Raw genomic sequence first — 19413 nt, 5'->3', positions numbered from 1 at the left:
ACGGCGTCGACTTCCATCGGGTGTGGCTTCTACGCCAAGATGTGGCAGCTGGTTTGATTTTCGCGAGAGGTAGCAGGCATCAGAACAGGAATTCTATAGGGTATCACAAAAACACATTCAAAAAATAAACTTATAGCATAATCGTAGGTGCGCTGGAAAGAAACATTCGATGTTGAAGACAATTCGTAAAGCAGTATTCCACAGCTTGCTTTTCGATTTTCTAAATCCATATTAAGCTCTGCGATAAATGTTTTTTAAAATAACAATGTAGAATAAGATTTTTTTTAATATTCAGTGTTTCGTTGATCTCTTTAATGTGGAGAAATATTAAATTACACATAATATTTTGAATATTATGTCAGAAGAATTTCTTATACTCCAATTGAATTAGATCATAAAACCTGAGAACTTGAAAAAATTATTAGTAGACATTTTATTTCACTTTATTAAGGTGTCTCTTGTGAAAATAGTTTCTAATGTTTTATGAGCCCCCTCAAAAAATAAGCTCAAAAAAAATTTTTTTAAAGATCGCTCAAGATTTTTAAAAATTTCCAAAATCGTCAAAAATTTATTTTTATTAATTTTTTTTTCTCGTTATTTTATCATTTTCTAGGTTTAAAAAATCTCGATTCTGAAAATTTCAAAACAATATTTTAATTTCTAAGGGTCACTCATAATTATTTTAACTTTCAAAGTAGTGTACCTAAAACGTTTTCGAGCGACCTAAAAGTAAATATCAACGAACTAATAATTTTTTTTATTGAATTTGATGAACAAAAGAATAGAACTAAATCACGACACTAAAATTTTAAAAAATTAAAAAATTATAAATATTTGATACTAACAGTGCGGTAGTAAATTTTGCTTCGAAAAATTTTTTAAGTGTCTCGTGATTTATTTCTACTCTTTTGTTCATCAAATTCAATAAAAAAAAATATTAGTTCGTTGATGTTTATTTTTAGAGGTCGCTCGAAAACATTTTAGGTACACTACTTTTAAAGTTAAAATAATTATTAATTAATAAATTTTCATAATCGAGATTTTTTTCAACCTAGAAAATGATAAAATAACGAGAAAAAAATTAAAAAAATATTCAAATTTTGACGATTTTGGAAATTTTTAAAAATCTTGAGCGACCTCTAAAAATTTTTTTTTGAGCTGATTTTTTTAGAGGGCTCTTAAAACATGATAAACTAACATATTTTCGCAAGAGACGCGAAAAAATATTCGTTTTTTTGGGCGCCACTTTATGATGGAGGAGTATGTAGAATGATAATATCGAAAAAGTAACCCAAAAGAAGTGACGCTAAATTGGCAAATTGCAAATAAATAAGTGTCAAATTTACGCATTTTTTCACTTTTTTGCTGCTCACTGAAATCTAGACGATCTAGAAATTGCGCATTATTATTGCAAACAGCGTAGGATGTTAATGAAATTGATGGAAAAGACTGTCAATCCAATGACTAACATGAGTGTGCTATTTGTTAATTAATTTCGTTTGTTTTTTTGCAACTAATCGTTTAATTACTAATTTACGTTAATATCGTAAATATAGGTTTTAATTGATCGAAAGAAACGTATAAAAAAAGATAAATTTCAGAAAGTTGAAATTAAGTTGCCCTTTACAAGTAACAAATTAGGACGTGCAAAACAGCGTTATAAACAAATTGTCCCAGGGTCAGGCAAAAGCCGCTCGAGAATTCGCTCTTTTTGCATTAAATAGAACTTATTTTTACGGTAATCACCTACGGCTCTTTCCCTCTTTGTTCCCAAGACAACTTTTTTATAATGTTAATTGTTAATTAACTATTAATTAAAGAAAGGGTTATACTTTTATTTCCAAAAAGTTTTATATTGATAGTTCATGTTTCAAATTCGGTTCGGTTTCAAAGTGCATTAAATATCTACTAATAATTTTTTTTCGTTCAAACTCTAAATCGACTGGAATATTAGTATCCGTTGACAAATTTATTAAAATTTTTTTATTAAATGTAAATAATACGTTTCAAAAAGTGGTCCCATATATCTAAATATTTTATTAAATTGTTTCTGTGCTTATTCTATACTTAACTCATCAGAGGTAAGTAATTACAAAAGTTATTCAGAAGAACAATAATGAAAATCATGTCCTTTAAATATACTGATTTGAATAATATCGCATTATAGATGTATTATTTAAAAATGTAATATTTATAGTCCATAAAATGAAAAATACAAGAATAGTGCAATTGAAATTAAAATTAAAAGAAATCCTAAAAATAGAATACATTATATTAATTATATATTTTAAAATTTAATTTAATTAAATTTAATTTAAGATTTACATACAAGGTGTTTGTAAATAAGTGCGAAATATTTTAGAGGGTGATTGACGACGTTATTTTGGAAAAAAAGTTCATATAAACGTTAAATATATGCTTCGTTTTCGAGATACAGTGTTTAATTTTTACTTATTTTTATTAATTATTTCATAGTTTTAAAGATATTGACTAGAAACTTGAAAACGCTTTGGAGGGATAAATTGGATTTTTTGGAGCGATCCGAATATTTCTACTTGCACCAGTGGCGTTCGTGCGAGAATACCACAACATTTTTTAATAAAAAAATGGTACGCCACTGACTTTTTCCCGTTTAGATATTTTTTTAGAAATCCGCCATCAATTCTAAATGAAATTGGTCGTTTTAATTTTTTTTGTAGGATGCATCGTTTCTGATGAAAAAAATAAAACATATTTTATTGCAAGTTGTGTATTTTTAATTTCTATTGATACATTATCTAGTAGGTTGCTGTCAATATTTCAAAATAAAATACAACCATCAAATTTCCAGTCAAAACTGTTTCAAATAGTTAATAAAAATAAATAAAAAATTAAAATTTAAATACTCTGTATGTCGGATACGAAGCATATTTCTATCTAAGTTTATATGAACTTTTTTTCACAAAATAACTTCGGCAACCACCCCTTAAAATATTTAGCACTTTTTTACAAACACCCTGTATACTTAACTCGCCAGAGCTAAGTAATTAGAAAGGCTATTCAGAAAAACAATAATGAGAATCATTGATTTGAATAATATTGTAATATAGATGTATTATTTATAATATATTTTATTACCTTTCCTGAATTCAATTTACATTTTTATAATTAAATCTAATGAAATATGCGTACTACAAAATTTACATATAACTACATTGTTTTTTTTATTATATCTCAATATATTATTTCCGAAACAAACGCACTAAACCCTTGAAAACTATTAAAATATATCTGTTTTGCAATTTAAACGAAACATGATTTGAACATAAAATAAAACTATTTTTCATACATCAAACTCTTAAACATTACGAGGGTATACGTTAAAAAAATACGTACAGCACTTTTTTTTGTTTTTTTTTCTGCAAATAGCGCTCTTTGCTACTGGTCAGTGACCCTGTCCCTAATAATGTATAATAACTAGGTACTAAAAACTTATAAATAACAAATTAATGGTACTGTTAGTTGCCTGCACAGTTTTAAACCAGGTTGTATCTTTCCAACACGTATTTTTCCACGGTCATAAAGTTCATCTAATTAATCGACGGCCAAACTACTCCATTGACAGGTAAATTAGCTCGGAAGATTCCACACTCATCTTCCTCGCCTCGACAAAAAAAAAATGACCATGATGCGATTTGTAGATAATAACAATTGACGTCAAAGTTACAAATCAACAAGTTTATATACAAAAGAAGACAGAGGGGTTACCTATCCTACTGACTGTCTTGTTTTTCAAGTATATTTTATGGTTATCTTTATGGAGGTATTGTTCATGTAAAAATAAGCAGAAGAGTTTATATAAACCAAAATGCACTGTTTTATGAGTTTTTTTTTAAACGTGTTTTTTAATTTTTGTACGAACATTTATTTACTACTTGTAAAATCAGGCTAGTTATTTCTGCATTTCTATTGACCATACCACACAGTAGAAAATATAGGAAAAAATTCACCGTACAGTGGTACTTTCTTTTTTATTCTTCTTAAAATATGCTCTATTTTATGATCGTGGTGCGATAATTTGATATATCTATATTGGAATTTTTTAAATCGAGTGTGAACCCATCAGCCTCAACGCCAAAGATAATAATTCGGTATTTAAAAATAAAAAAATTAAAAATTTTCTTTCTGAGGTTGACTAAGTAACGAAAATAATCATGTAGCTTTATAATACTTTTCAACCTTAAGGCTAAACCCAAAAACATAACCTTAAATTAATCAAACCTAACCACAAAGTAATACACTCTTTTTTAAATCTATGGGTATAATTAGGTACTTGAAAACAACTATATTTTTGAGTTTATATTTCCTAAGTTTAAACCCATAAACCCTTCAAAACCGAACCCCAAACCCTCAAAATTGGTGATTCACTGTTGGACAAATAATTTAAATAAATAAATAAATAAATAAATAAATAAATAAATAGATAAATAAATAAATAAATAAATAAATAAATAAATAAATAAATAAATAAATAAAATCCAATTTCAAATTCAAAACATGAGCTAGAAATTCATACAATGTATATGTTCCACATCAAAGTTCTCGAAAACTATTTTCTGGAACTTGCATTTTTTATTTTTTAAGCCCCTAACCTCTATTCTTAAATATCTAACCTCAAATCCAAGAAATCTGAGCTAGAAAGTCAAACGAAGGATATTTTCCAAACCAAAGAATGTGACTCCTTGAAAACTCTATTCTGGAGCTAATATTTTATATTTCTAAAGCCTTAAACCTACGCTATGTCCATAAAAACCTAACCTCAAACCCCTGAAACTTATTCTCGAATTCACAAAAAATAAGTGGATATTTAGATAGATAGACAAAATTTCATTTGATAAATTATATAAATTTCAACAATTTTAGCTTAAAAACTCAAAATCTATATTATTTACCGAATTTATCCAATGTACTGCATTTCGTTATCTTTATTTAGGTATCTAAGACTTAAGCCCTTTTACCGCGTCAAAGTAACAATCTTTGAAAGGGTTGTTTTTTTGTTTTTTTTAAATAGTACCTTACGTTATTATCTTGTTTATTTTTCAATTCTTCACAATATTTTGTAAAGAATATTGCCTATCTCCAAAAGCTCCATTTAGATGATTTTTCATTGAGTTTGGAACCGGTAGTAGCTATCTTGCATTCAAAATAATTTGTTGGAACACTTTTGGTTTAATGAACCATAAACTGACTAAAGGAGGTGATGAGCAACTTATAAAAGGAAGAATTCTACAGGGAATACATTTTGAAGGTATCAATGATTCTCTTTTAAATAGGCATGTACAGGATGTAACTAAAATACTTGGCCAAATTAAATCTGAACGAAATAAACATAAATTGATCACGGAAAAACATGTAAACCTAACCTAACATACTTATAGCACCAAAGAAATAAACGACATAATATAAAACTTTGAAATTCGGATTTAATGAAAATGAAAATGAAATTAGAAATAATAACATTGAAATAAGAAAAATATAAGTATGGTTTTGTTTACAATCTGGTGATACAATAAATTTTGTAATGTTTATTTTTAATTCATTCTTGTTAGTACCAATGTTAGGCTATGTTTACATGTTTTGTCTGTATTGTTTATGTTTATTTTATTATTATTTTGTTATATCACCCCCGTTTAGATTTTACAAGTGTTAACCTATTAATTAAAATTCTTTTGAAGTAGGTATAACATTTCCTTTCTAAAATAAAAGAAAGCTCAATCAATACAAGAAATATGAAAATTTGACTATGCCCTTGTTGTTCCCGGGCAAAGCTATGTGAGGGCAGACCCGTCATCAAAACTGATGAAATGAATATACTGAAAACGAAAATTTCTTTTTCGCTTTTCAAAAAAGACAAAAAAATTACAATAGCGTGTCATAATGTTTAAGAAAAATGTAATTGTCATATACAAGGTGAATCTGAACGTATACAAAAAAAACATTAAAGTAAAGGAGAGTTACAAATACAATTTCGTAAAAAAAATACACTTCTGCACGGCACTGGAAACTGCTCGGCGACCGGCACGACGGAAAAGTGTTATAAAAAAGGAAGGTACAAAAAATTTAAAGAATTTCTTCCCCAGGGAAAGAAATAAATAAAATTTTATAACACCTTATTTTATTTCAGCAAATTCAACTACTTTTGCCGCTATTGTTATTATTAATCAATAAAATTAATCTGTGGTTTTAATTAATAAAATAATTTGACATATGTATCTGATGTTACAACAACTGTTCAAAATTTTGCCCATCGACGTGTAAACACATTTGGGTCCGTCTTACTCAGATTCTACGAACTAATACAGATGTTGTCTTACTTTACCATAACACAAATGCTTCACCATAACACAAAGGTTGTCTTGCTTCACCATAAGATAAAACGATATCCATCAACTCCGAGTTGCTATACACATAAGCCGTTGTTGACGCTTGAAAAATTAATGTAAACACTATCATAAAAATCGTATGGGGCCACGTAGAGAGAGAGCGCACAAATTTTTTACGATATCATCTCCCTTTTTCATGACCTATTCCCATTTTTTTTTTTTGTATAACTTGTAAATCACCCTGTATACTTATGCCACTGGTTGAATCCGTTCAGAAAAATACTATATATTTTCTCAACTCGATCGCTCTGAAAGTGAAATACAAGGTTGTCAGGAAGGGTTTGTTATCTTAACATGAAATTAATTCACCAGACAAACTGGACCTTTATCAATAAATTTCGACAAAATAAAAATTACAACCAATTTTAGTAAGATAACCTCTTTTAATTGGATAAAACTGTATTTCCTTGGGTATATTTTTAAATTCAACTTATCGCACAAACAACTTTTGATTCTTACCCATGCTATTGCGAGGTTTACAGGGTGGGTCTCTAAAAGTACTAAATTTATAGGTATTATTATCTTACCTCTATTTTCCCCCGTAGAACTTTAAGAATTTTTATTGCAAAAATTAGAAATGTGAATAGTACCAACATAAGTATATTTATTTGGTATGTTTTAATGATTCTTGTATATTTTTGGAATTGAAGAACTGCTGTCTTAAATTAAACAAGTAATTTACATTAACTACGAATAAACAAAAAGAAAATCAGCAACTTCGGCAAATTGTCCTTAATGCGCAAAATATGCACAGAACTACATTTCAACTTAGACCAAGAAATAAAGGTGAAAAATTATCGAGAAATCGTGAAAATTACTAGGCGTGATTTTATTGTTGGGAATGATAATGCAAAAGGCGTTTCATCTCGTGGGTCATGAAAAAAGTATAGTGTCATTGTTTTTTATTAACAACTAGGTAAAAAATTTGTCATTTTTCGTTCTACGCGTTATTGTAAAAAACTATTAATCTTAGCAAAAAATGTTCAACAGACGATTTGATCTAGAGGAATTCATCTTTAAAATGACACTTTATAAGTGTCATTGCTTTATAAACAAAAAATTTATTGCAAAATTAAACGAAAAAAAGTTTTTTTAATTGTTAATGACTTTTTAAATAATTAATAAAATCTTACCAAACTTTCCCAAATTGTGAGTTTTTATATCCTTAAGAGATGTGCAAAAGATGGGCTCGATCGGTCAGATAGTTTTTGCAAAAATTCCATTTATTTATCCCATTTTTGCAAAAAAAGGCCCAATTTCAAATGACTATTCCGGGGGCAGGGTTATGACATTCTTTTTGGGCTCATTTTCTTGGAAGGCACACCAAGTATACTCTAGTTAAAAAAAAAATTAAATTTAGTTGTAAAGAAATTACTAACTCCGAACCTATTCATCGTAGAAACTTTTTTTTCAATTTGTAGGTGTTTTTACGAACTTTCGAATGGTGTATATAACTTCTTTCAAAAGTTAAAAACCGCGGAGTTATTTTATTTGTTTTAAATTTTTAAAAAATATTTTTTTTTTAACTAGAGGATACTTGGTGTCCCTTCGAAGAAAATTAGCCCAAAAAGAATATTTTAGTCAAAACCCTGCCCCCGGAATAGTCATTTGAAAATGGGCCTTTTTTGCAAAAATGGGATAAATAAATGAAATTTTGCAAAAACTATTTGACCGATCGAGCCCATCTTTTACACATCTCTTTTAAGGATATAAAAACTCACATTTCAGGAAAGTTTGGTAAGATCTTATTAATTATTTAAAAAGTTATTAAAAATTACAGAAAAAACACTTTTCGTTTAATTTTGCAATAATCTTTTTGTTTGTAAAGCAATTTTAACTTATAAAGTGTCATTTTAAAGATGAGTTCCTCTAGATCAAATCGTCTGTTGAACATTTTTTGCTAAGATTAATAGTTTTTTTACAATAACGCGTACAACGAAAAATTACGAATTTTTGACCTATTTGTTGATAAAAAACAATGACGCTATACTTTTTTCATGACCCACGAGATGAGGCTCCTCTTGTATAATCATTCCCAAGACTTTCCAACAATAAAATCACGCCCAGTAATTAATAAATTTCAAAATGTTTTCTTTCTTGGTCTAACTCCTGGTTTTAGACAAAGGCAAATTCGAGGAAAATCGGGCGGCATCAAGGAATTGCAACAACCCTATTAGCAATCTCCCGTCGTCTCTGGCCCCGTGTGGAATATCAATCGTAGCGTACATTTAGCAACATTATTTAAATGTTTATGGATTTATATAGATTTGTAAACACATTCCTACTTTTTGTGCAACCGCTAATATGCACCTTACATTCGTCCATTACATAACAAAAAGACAACCATTAGAATAATTACATAGGCGATGCCCATAAAACACGTACCAACAAGGAAATTTAATTTTATGAGGAATTTTCTTCAAGAAAACATCAGCAATGTTGCAAGTTAAAAATCTGTCGAGTTTAACGGTTATAAAATAGAAAAAATCTCTGAGCAATGGAAATTTTAATATAAAAAATCTTAAAACGTAAATAAATATACATATATAAATATAAAAACTATAAACATAAAAAACAACTAACAAAACGCATTATGGTATTCTGGTCACCAATTTCGAAGAAATAAAGTGCATGTTTAGACCCCCGAATAAACGAATATTACAAAAACAATTAATAGTATATTCAACAACAAGTTTAGTTTAGTATTAATTTTAATTTTAATATTCTTATAAAAATTAAAAAAGACAATTTTACAATACAATTAATTGAATAAAATATGGTAGAATTGAATGTAACAGTTCTTTTAAATGCTATAAAATGCAGTACTTAAATGTAATCTTGATACTATAACATTCAATAATATTCTAGGCACAATTTACGCAATAACAGTTAATTCTAAGACGGTATTTTATACGTCGATCTTTTCTGAGCACGCAAATAGAGTACTGATCACTTTTTTTAAAGAAGTAATTGACTTTTGGTTTTAAATACGTAAAAATATGTATTTTTCGGGGTCTGGCGATGACTTTCACACTTTTGCCTACACCATTCGAAAGAGCGGGAAAAAATAAGTTGATTTAAAAAAAACATTCCAGTAGATGCTTTGTAAATGCCACAATTCATTTGTTAATTACGAATTTTGTGAGGCCGAGCGCAGCAAGGGCACTATGACGTCACAGCGCTCCGCTCTTCTGGCTACCGCTCAGCCGCGCGGATTTCGCTTCCTTTAAAGAATGTTTGTTGATCATTTCTTGGTCGAATCGTTTAAAAAAAATTCAGCGTATAAAGGAAGTCTTCTACTTTACAACGAGCCCAAGTTTATTACAAAATATTAAATAGAACAGGCAGAATACCGTTTTTAAGAAAAAAATTTATCTCGGCTTCTATTGGTCGGACGCTTTTTTTTAAATTTATGTTTTTTTAAGTAAGCACTATTTGATGCAATTGATTTGAAATATGTAGATATATTAAAAAATCGCTGAGAAAAGGACCCTAGTTACGTTTTTTTTTTTGGTTTTTTTGTTAATAACTTTTTTATTTTGCATCTTAAAAATCTGAAATTTACTCAGACGCGAGATAATGTAATTACCTTTCGATCATTTTATGCCGAATTTCGATATCTTGGCCTGGGCAGAAGATATACGCGCTCGCGTTTTCGACTTTATAATTTTGCAATAGGCCGCCATTTTGAAATTGGGTGTACGGGTTGCGGGTATTTGTTAAGCGCCCCAACAGTTATTTTTTCCTATATAGTTTCATCCAATTTCAGTCTAACTCGTTCTATTTATTTAATGCCGAAAATTTTGCACATTTTTTTTACACCGCTAATTTTGCAACGTAAAAGAATTTTTACGAGCTTTCGCAAAAGCCTACTCATGTAGCAAATTTCCTCAGGAACAAAATCGATAAATATACCTCATGTCGATTAGTGGCTTATTTTCGGAGATATAAGCGAAAAACTGAAAAAGAAGCAATTATTATTTTTTCTTTTCTTATAAACAATATGACACTCGACCTCTACAAATACACAAATTTAGGCTTTTATTCTGTGTATTTTTTACTTAATTTTAAGCCCATAAAATTCGAGGTAGGCCCGATTTTTGAAACAGGCATGTGTTTGGACTAATTCGCCCAAATTAGAAGGGTATATCGAGGAAAACATCGTCAATAAGTTGAAAATTTCAAAAAGTATATTTCATCAGCAAAAACTAGTGGCACCTCGAGATCATTGCAGATGCAGAATCAGCAGATAGATAATCATAATAGTTTTCAGGAAGAACAAGTAGAATTGAATAAATTTCATGTTGATAACTTTTTAAATTTGAATAATTGTACTTTTAATATACAATGTTTCCAATATAGACAAGAATAAACAAGTTTCTGTCAAACTGTTTTTATTAACAGTGACTTTACTATATAATAAAGTGACATTTCATGTGGTAAAGTGCCACTTTAGTAAACGATTTTGAATTTAGTAAAATAGCATATTATTATGGGTCAAAATGCGGATAAGTCATTTACCGCCACAACTTTCTTACATTGCTCTTATGGGCCGGCCACACATACAGACTTTACCGCGCGCTTGCCTGCACAAACCAGTTTGTATCGGGAAGCCCGTACGTGTGGCCGGCAAAACGTTATCTCGCACAAACTAAAAAGCGCGGCTTGCGTAAACTTCGACTTGCTGAAGATTTTGTTTGTGCAAATTCGGTTTGCACGGTAAAATTTGAGCGTGTGGACGGCGCACGGTGTTCAGTTAAGAGAAATTGCGGCAGAAAACCTTAAATCTCTATATGATCTCCCTGTAGCCAAATATCTGAGAGTACCAACTCAATCTTTCATGAGGAGATATATACAGTGTGTTTCACTTAAAGTCGGGACACCTCCGTATTTAGGATGGCGTTGGCCGATTTCCAAAATTCTTTTTTTTATGTGGTAGTACTCACAAAGGCCTAATTTTTAATATTATATTTTTTGACATGTGATCTTTTCTACGGCCTAATATCATTAAGAAAATACCCTCAAAAATTAAAAAACATATTAGGCATTTTTTTAAGAAAAAATGGATAGCATTTTCGATTTGATCACACCTCAAAACCCTAAATACAAAGTTTCATTATTATAGCTTTTACAGGGTGTTCACAAAATAGGTGCAAACTTCGAAACATTTCACTTATTGCAAAGTGTCCTGTATTAACAGTGAAAAATATTTTCAAGGTATATCCATGCAGTTTCATTGATTTTACTCATACAGGATGCTCACAATAGGACAGCCAAATTATCTATATCTTTTATTATAAGTACCAGAAATGAGTTTCACAACGAAATAATATTTAAATATGTATTACTATTTTCTATTAGTCCATCATTCACTCTTCAATTCGTCTCCTCTTATTTTTAATAACTTTTCTCAACTGATGTAGTGTTATTTGTCGACATGCTTGTCTAATTATATTACATAAATCTTAATTAAAAATTTAACGTGTTTTGCAGGATTTTATGTGATCAAATAATTAGGCCCTTCTTTTTTTGCGTTAATCTAAACGCGAGATTTTTATGAATTTTTTAAATAATGATTTCTGGGATTCAGTACATGTATTTCCTCTTCATGTAAGACAGAACCTCTACCTTCAATTATATGGAGCACTTATTCATAATGCGGTAATAGTAGGTACGTCATTGGTTGAATGAGTATTTCCCGAGAAAGTGGATAGGTCGCAACAGTCCGTTAGCTGAGTGGCCGTCAAGAGCTCCAGACTTGACGCCACTTGATTTTTATGTAATAGACAAACATGTCGACAAATAACACCACATCAGTTGAGGAGAGTTATTAGAAATAAGATGAGACGAATTGAACAGTGCATACCAAATTATGTGGACTAACAGAAAACAGTAATATTTAAATATTATTTTGTTGTGAAACTCATTTCTGGTATAATAAAAAATATATATAATTTGCTTGTCCTATTGTGAGCACCCTGTATGAGTGAAATCAATGAAACTGCATGGATATACTTTCGGTTAATAAAATTATGAAAAATATCTTGAAAATATTTTCCACTCTTAATACAGGACACTCTGCAATACGTGGAATTTTTCGAAGTTTGCACCTATTTTGTGAACACCCTGTAAAAGCTATAATAATGAAATTTTGTATTTAGAGTTTTGAGGTGTGATCAAATCGAAAATGCTATCCATTTCTTTCTTAAAAAAATGCCTAATATGTTTTTTAATTTTTGAGGGTCTTTTCTTAATGATAGTAGGCCGTAGAAAAGATCACATGTCAAAAAATATAATATCAAAAAGTAGGCCTTTTTCCTAAATACGGAGGTGTCCCGACTTTAAGTGAAACACACTGTACATATGTACATAGATTCGCGCATTACAGTATTTTGTCGGTTTATGAAGGGATCACCAATCCTAGTGATTCAGTATAATACCAAAAATTCTTCGCTTGGATACATATTCCTGAGAAACGTACTGATTGCTGCCTGCAGTGTCTGCAGCCTGCACGGTTTTACCTGCATCGTGTGGCCACAACACAGTATTCCGTGTTTATTGCGCAAATCATACCGTGCAGGCAAGTCGCTGTCGTGTAGCCTCCGCATTAGGGCTCGTTATGCGGTACCTACCAAAATTTGATATTTTTGCAATATACAGTACGGTACAAATCAAAGGAACCAATTCATTTTTTCGTAAATCGGTGAATTTGGACAAAAATCCTGAATTTTTTATTTTTAAAAGTGCGTTTTGCGAGATATTTGTTTTACGTATGACTTCATCTGTGTGACAGTGATGACGTCATAGATGTGTGATAGATTTTTTTAAATACAAATGTGGGTCATGCGATAGCTCTTTTGAAAGGTCTCGTAATTCTCTATTCAACCATTCTCAGTCACTTTAGGTAATAGAATAATTTTATAGTGGCAAAGAAAAATGGCACAGTTAACTTTGTTAGCAATAAATTTCTAGTTAAGTTTGAATGAAAAGGCGAGTACCGGCGATTTTTAATCAAACTACACTTTTCTTTTTCAGAGCATAGCAGACGTGGTCTCTGACAGCTCGTATTTCACCAGAGTTGGGCTCAACATCGTCATAAGACGAACAAACTCGGAACCATTGGTGCAGATGACCGCTAGAGAGTTCATGTTTGGGTACAGCAACACTCTGATGACGCTCGGAAACAACTTCATGCCTTCCTGGATTTATTTCGATAAGCTGGGTCTCATTGACCGGGTAAGGGTTAAGATTTAAGATAGTAGAGAGTAAATTTGCGTTCATAAATGCGTATTTATTTCAAAATCAACAGTGTAAATAGGTCAAGATCATGCCAATTTAATTAGATTATATAAGAATTGCGTAGATATTAGTTAAAATTAGAAATTTATCAAATGTGTAGTGTATGAAAAATAGATTCAATGAAATATGTTTAAATGCTTTGAAAATAATGATTGAAAAAAAAAACGAAAAACGAGCCTATTATAAAATTTTCAATAAATTGAAAACAATTTTTCACAAGTTCAAAACTTCCAGTAAAATTGGTCGTCGGATGAAGTTGTTCTCTTTTTTTAAAAAACGAAAAATTTGCTGCGGCATGCAAAATTTATGACTTTTAAAACAGCATGCATAAGCTTATAATTAAAACATAATTTAGTGTTTTCAACATTATTACATTTATGGTTTGTCAAAATAAACAGAAAAAAATGCGGTATTTCCATATTAATTGGTCTAGTTTAGACAAAATAACAGAAAATTCCCAATTTGTTTGTTTATTGGTGTTATTTTTTTGCTCGAAAATTTGTCGAGTTAATTATTATCTACTGGTTTAATTAATGTCCCGTTTGCAACCAAAATATGGACTTATTGTTAAATTCGTTACTTATGCAAAATACGCAATAGCGAAGTTGAATTTTAATGAAAAAATAATAAAGCTATAATAAATCAAATTTAATTTAGTTACTTATTAACATTAACATTTACATTTGTTTTTTGTTTTATTACATTTAACTTCGTTTCCGTTAATAACAACCCTTGTAGCATTGTTGCCATCATTTTCGGAACGCATAAAATCTACCGAAGTTTGTGAAGAATTTGCACAAGTTACGGATGTCTCTTCTTGTAAGGAACAGCTATATTTTCCTTGGATTTCCTTGCAATATCAAGTTTATTAGATATAGACTCCTCAGCATAAATTTCTGATACAGAGGAGCTCTTGCACCCACCATACCGTTTGACGGTTGTAAGATCATCACCTTCATTGACCAATAAAGTTGTTGAAGTGCTATATTTTCTGCATATTTCAACAGCATTCACGCAAAATCCTTCTTCTATAATTGTAAATTTTTTTGAAATGACCGTCTTGGTGTCAAGTATTGAAACAAGTAGGTAACTGCCAACATCCTGTACGTCACTAATTTTCAAATTTGTCAATTCGCAGCATCGACAGGCACCGGAAACCCCCATTATTAGTGCAACCTAAAATAATTCAAAGTTTACTATACAGGGTGTTAAAAAAAGAGTGTAAAATATTTCAGGAGGTAATAGTATGAACCAAAATAAGCAGAAAAGTCTTAATAAACATGGGTCCGCAAAGTAACGGTTGCGGAGATATGGACCACTATTCGTTTTTCAAACATTTTATTTTATTAGGAATAAACCGACAAAGGAAGCTTTTAACAAACAAAAAACAAAGTTACAGAAGATGTTCAAAGTGCCCTCCGTCCATTTCCAAGCAGGCACGACATCTTCGTCTCAACGATATTCGAACTCTTTCGAAAACACCCTCCTTGGTTTGGATTTCTTGACACTTTTGATTAATCCGTAGCTGCAGCTCTTCCAGGCTATTTACAGGAGTACCATACACTAATGTCTTCAAATATCCCCAAACAAAGAAATCTAGAGGGTTCAGATCAGGCGATCTTGGAGGCCATAAAACAGGTCCGGCCCTTCCTACCCATCTATGTGGAAAAGTTTGGTGTAAATGCTCTCTAACGGCCATGGAAAAATGAGCTGGAGCACCATCATGCTGGAACCACATTTGTTGCCTCTGATTCAAAGGAATGTCTTCCAAAAACTCATACAGTGTGTTCTGCAGAAAGTTGAGGTAAGCAGCGCCTGTTAATCGGTTTGGTAAAACAACAGGACCTAGAAACCTGTCACCTACAATACCCATCCAAATGTTTAATGAAAAACGTGCCTGATGTCCAGATTCTATTAGAGCATGAGGATTTTCGTCGGCCCAAATATGCGTATTGTGAAAATTAAACACTCCATTTCTTGTGAACCCGGCCTCATCAGTAAAAAGAATGTTTGCAAGAAAACGAGGGTCTTCAGCATCATGACGTAGAAACCAGCGGCAAAAAACCAAACGTGCTTGATGATCATTTATTGGATTTAAGGCCTGTACTCGTTGCACATGGTATGGATAAAGCAGTTGCTCGTGAAGGATTCTCCAAACAAGAGGACCACTAATTCCTACCTCGGCTGATATTCTCCGCACACTCGTACCTGGATTCTGCTCTACCAGTGCTAGAATTTCTTCTTCTGCTCTAGGAGTGGATACCGACCTTGGTCTTCCGGATAAATGGCACTGTTTGCTCAAGGAACCGGTATCACGCAATCTTTGGTGAATTCTTCCAAACATGCGTTGTGAAGGAATCTGGCGATTTGGATAAGCGTCAACATAAAGACGTCGCGCTTCGGTGGCGTTCCCATTAGCACGACCATACATGAAATGCATGTCTGTTAATTCTGCGTTAGAGTAACCAGCCATAGCGAAAGAAAACTTGTGCACTGAGAACAACTGTCAAATACGTACTGTTTATTTCACTAAACATCAACCAACTATTATAAGAAAATACACAACGTTTTTGCAAAATAAAAAAAGGGGCTAAAAAACATGAAACATTCCATATCTCCGCAACCGTCACTTTGCGGACCCATGTAACCCAGACTTTTCTGCTTATTTTGGTTCATACTATTACCTCCTTAAATATTTTACACTCTTTTTTAACACCCTGTATACCTAACAATATGTAAAAGGTAAAGAGATATTACCTTAATCATTAAATATCCTTTATCGAAAACCCCTGGATTTCGCTGGCAATAAATGGAAAATTGCTTTTTGAGCTTCTTCAGAAACAGCCACAGGAACATAATTACTTTGTTGCATTTTTACCAAATTTAGATAGAACTGTTTAGTAAATAATTGATAAAAACAACGTACCATAGCAACTAGTAGGTACAACAAAACCTACCACGTTTCATTGTTTACTAGTAAGAAATATCAAGTCGTGCGAATATTTTTTTATTAAATTGCAATAATTCTGACCTCACAAATATGATTGTAATGTGATTATGGATAAAACGTTGTATTGCATTCGTCTTTCACTTGCCTTTTATCCACTTAAGAATATTAAACGTTCGAACTACGTTTTCGCATTTATACGTTCTTGCGTGGATAAAATACTACTTAAAACATAAATAACTATCATTAATTTGACTGGATGCCTTATGCAAACAGGACTGTAATCACGGATCACTAAAGCAGACGAAGCTAACCGAAAAAAATTCTAGCCTGCACTACATACTAATTTAAGACATTTAAGAAAGGTTCAGTTTTAACATGAAAAATATTTAAGCCTTTGTTACCGAGAAATCGAAATTCCTTTTTAACAATAAGGAGGAACAAATAAAAACGAATTAAACTGGTGTTATCGGGAGCCTCTAAACCAAATTTCCCTTATGCAATTCAGCACATTCCTCATAGCCATAATGTAAGCGTTATACTTATAGACATATGTCAAGGCCTTTATCTTCTTCACTCTAGCAGGGAAACTCTTAACATTTTCTTCGCTTGAGTCTGTTCTGGTATTGAGTCGTATGATACTATTTGCTATGTTCTTCTTGAATCCGTCTTTCCAGAATCTGCTTAGCGACAAAGTAAGGCTCTAGCACTAGGAAAAATGTTTTAGATCACTATTTTACAGTCCCTGACTGTGTTGATACACACTTGTCAGTTTATTTACAGTTCATTGTTTGTCTACTTCCGATTTCCTTCCTTATTAGAGTTTCAAAATATTTATTTCAGTTGAATTATATGATAATTCTGACAGATTTTACTTCTAAAGGAAATATTAAAACTACAATAGATGGATTTGAGTGATTATTTGTACAAATTTGATTCATTAACTCAATATGCAAAACTCCACCAGCGTCGATATGATGAATATCATCATTTCGGTGTTTGTTTCGCTAACCCTTTAAAAGCATCACACTTTGTTCGTAGGCCTTCATGAGCGACAACGTGTCCAGGCTTTTTTTACCACGAGATCTTGCACGTCTTGAATTTATCTCACTGGATTTTAGAAACGATCGGGCAAAATTAATCAATTAAGCAATCAAGTTTTTGACACTGATCTTGTATATGTATAGACGAGACCAGTTTTTCAAAAATATAAAATATAAAAGGATATTTAAATAGCTGTGGCTAACTTAGTTTTGGCCTCCTCGAACAACCGATTTAAATCTTATAGGTATTTGTTTCAACTAAATCAGTCTTTTGACCATATTGAAACGGTAGTAAAAAAGTTGCGTAAGATTTATAAAGGAGGTGACTTCTACCCCTTGTAGCGAAGGGGGAGATCAACATGTGTTTTTAATAATAATAAAATTGTGCGTAATTCCATTTTTGTAATTCTCCTCGCACCTATTCAGAGAGAGGTGTAAATTTTTTTTCATGAAAGGCTCTTTTTTTCAGATGTACGAGTTTAATGGTGATTACGAAACGGTGTACACGGGCGAAAAGCACGGCTTGAAAAATATCGGACTCATTGAAAAATATAGCGGGTCCACGCGGATCCCCCAATGGGAAAGTCCTTGCGGTGACGTCACGGGATCCTCAGACGGTACTAAATTTCCAGGATACATCCAACCGAACGACACCCTCCTGTTCTTCAGGAAAAGCATGTGCAGGGCCAAGGAACTGGTAAGTCTAAGTTGAATCGCAAGTCTTTCGCATTTGTCATAAAAAAAATTGTTAGTGCCAGCACAATTTTAATGTATTTAATGATTTTGTGAACTTTAAGGACCTGACCAATATTTAATTAGTTACAATTTTTTGTGGTACATTCGCACAACATTTCAACAATTGTGTCAACAGAGCTTCCCATTGTATTGTTCTAATTATAGCTTTATGGATTATTATTGCATATCTTGAAATTGTTAAACAGTTATATAATAGGATTAAAATTACCACATATGTTGCAGTGAACGCGAAAATTAGGAGATAAATTATAAAATATAGCAAATATTTTAGAGTGAAAACACAATTTTTGCGAACAAGATCGCTGGACACTTTCTGATTAAATAAAATTGGGTATTCGTTTTGTTTTGTCTGTATGTTCTGAATTTCAGAAAACGTAAATAACGAACAATAATGTCACGGCGAAAAAACTACATAAATAACAATTAAAATAAAGTATTTCGTTAATTAAATAAATTACAGTTTAGGAGTTACAATTATAACAATATTAATATATGGTATGCCAGCCAATTACATGTTTTCGACCGTCGTAAAAAATCATTAGCCGTGCAATTAAGGAAATAAATGATTCCATAGGAGGCAAAAACATTTTTCTGGAAAATTGGTACAAAGTCACTACAATTAAATTTAGTACATTCATTGAAGCTGAAAATCAGCTTTAACCTCCGAATTCTTTGAAACTGCATGGATTTGCATGAAAATTTAGAATAAGGTTCATCTTAGGCTCAAGTTCAAAAGTGACATAAGCCCGATTGACGCTTTTTGTTTTTTAGGGATAAAAACTACCCCTAAGTGGAAAAAATTGAAAAAATTAAGTTTAAAGCATTTTATTGATAAAAATCTTGTTAATTCAAGCACAAAGATTAAATAATGTTCCATGTTCTCGAACATGTTTTATGATATATTTGATCTTTTCGACCCTTTATTTAACCCTTAAAAACCCCTATG

At 31.3% G+C, this 19413-nt stretch overlaps 1 protein-coding gene across 2 annotated transcripts in view; it reads left to right on the top strand.

The window, feature by feature from the left end:
• The window catches only part of LOC108904524 (scavenger receptor class B member 1-like), a 115498-nt gene that overhangs the window by 88305 nt on the left and 7780 nt on the right, over window positions 1-19413 (top strand). For both annotated transcript variants that reach the window (XM_018707130.1, XM_018707122.1), the window contains 2 exons: window positions 13458-13658; window positions 18181-18408. In XM_018707130.1, the coding sequence (XP_018562646.1) occupies window positions 13458-13658; window positions 18181-18408 (429 nt within the window). The remainder of the gene's footprint in view (window positions 1-13457; window positions 13659-18180; window positions 18409-19413) is intronic.

Source organism: Anoplophora glabripennis, unplaced genomic scaffold (assembly GCF_000390285.2).
Source record: "Anoplophora glabripennis isolate ALB-LARVAE unplaced genomic scaffold, Agla_2.0 scaffold13, whole genome shotgun sequence".
In the NCBI taxonomy this organism is placed as follows: Eukaryota; Metazoa; Arthropoda; class Insecta; order Coleoptera; family Cerambycidae; genus Anoplophora; species Anoplophora glabripennis.
The sequence above is the reverse complement of the archived record's forward strand: the minus strand, read 5'-3'. Positions and strand labels throughout refer to the sequence as shown.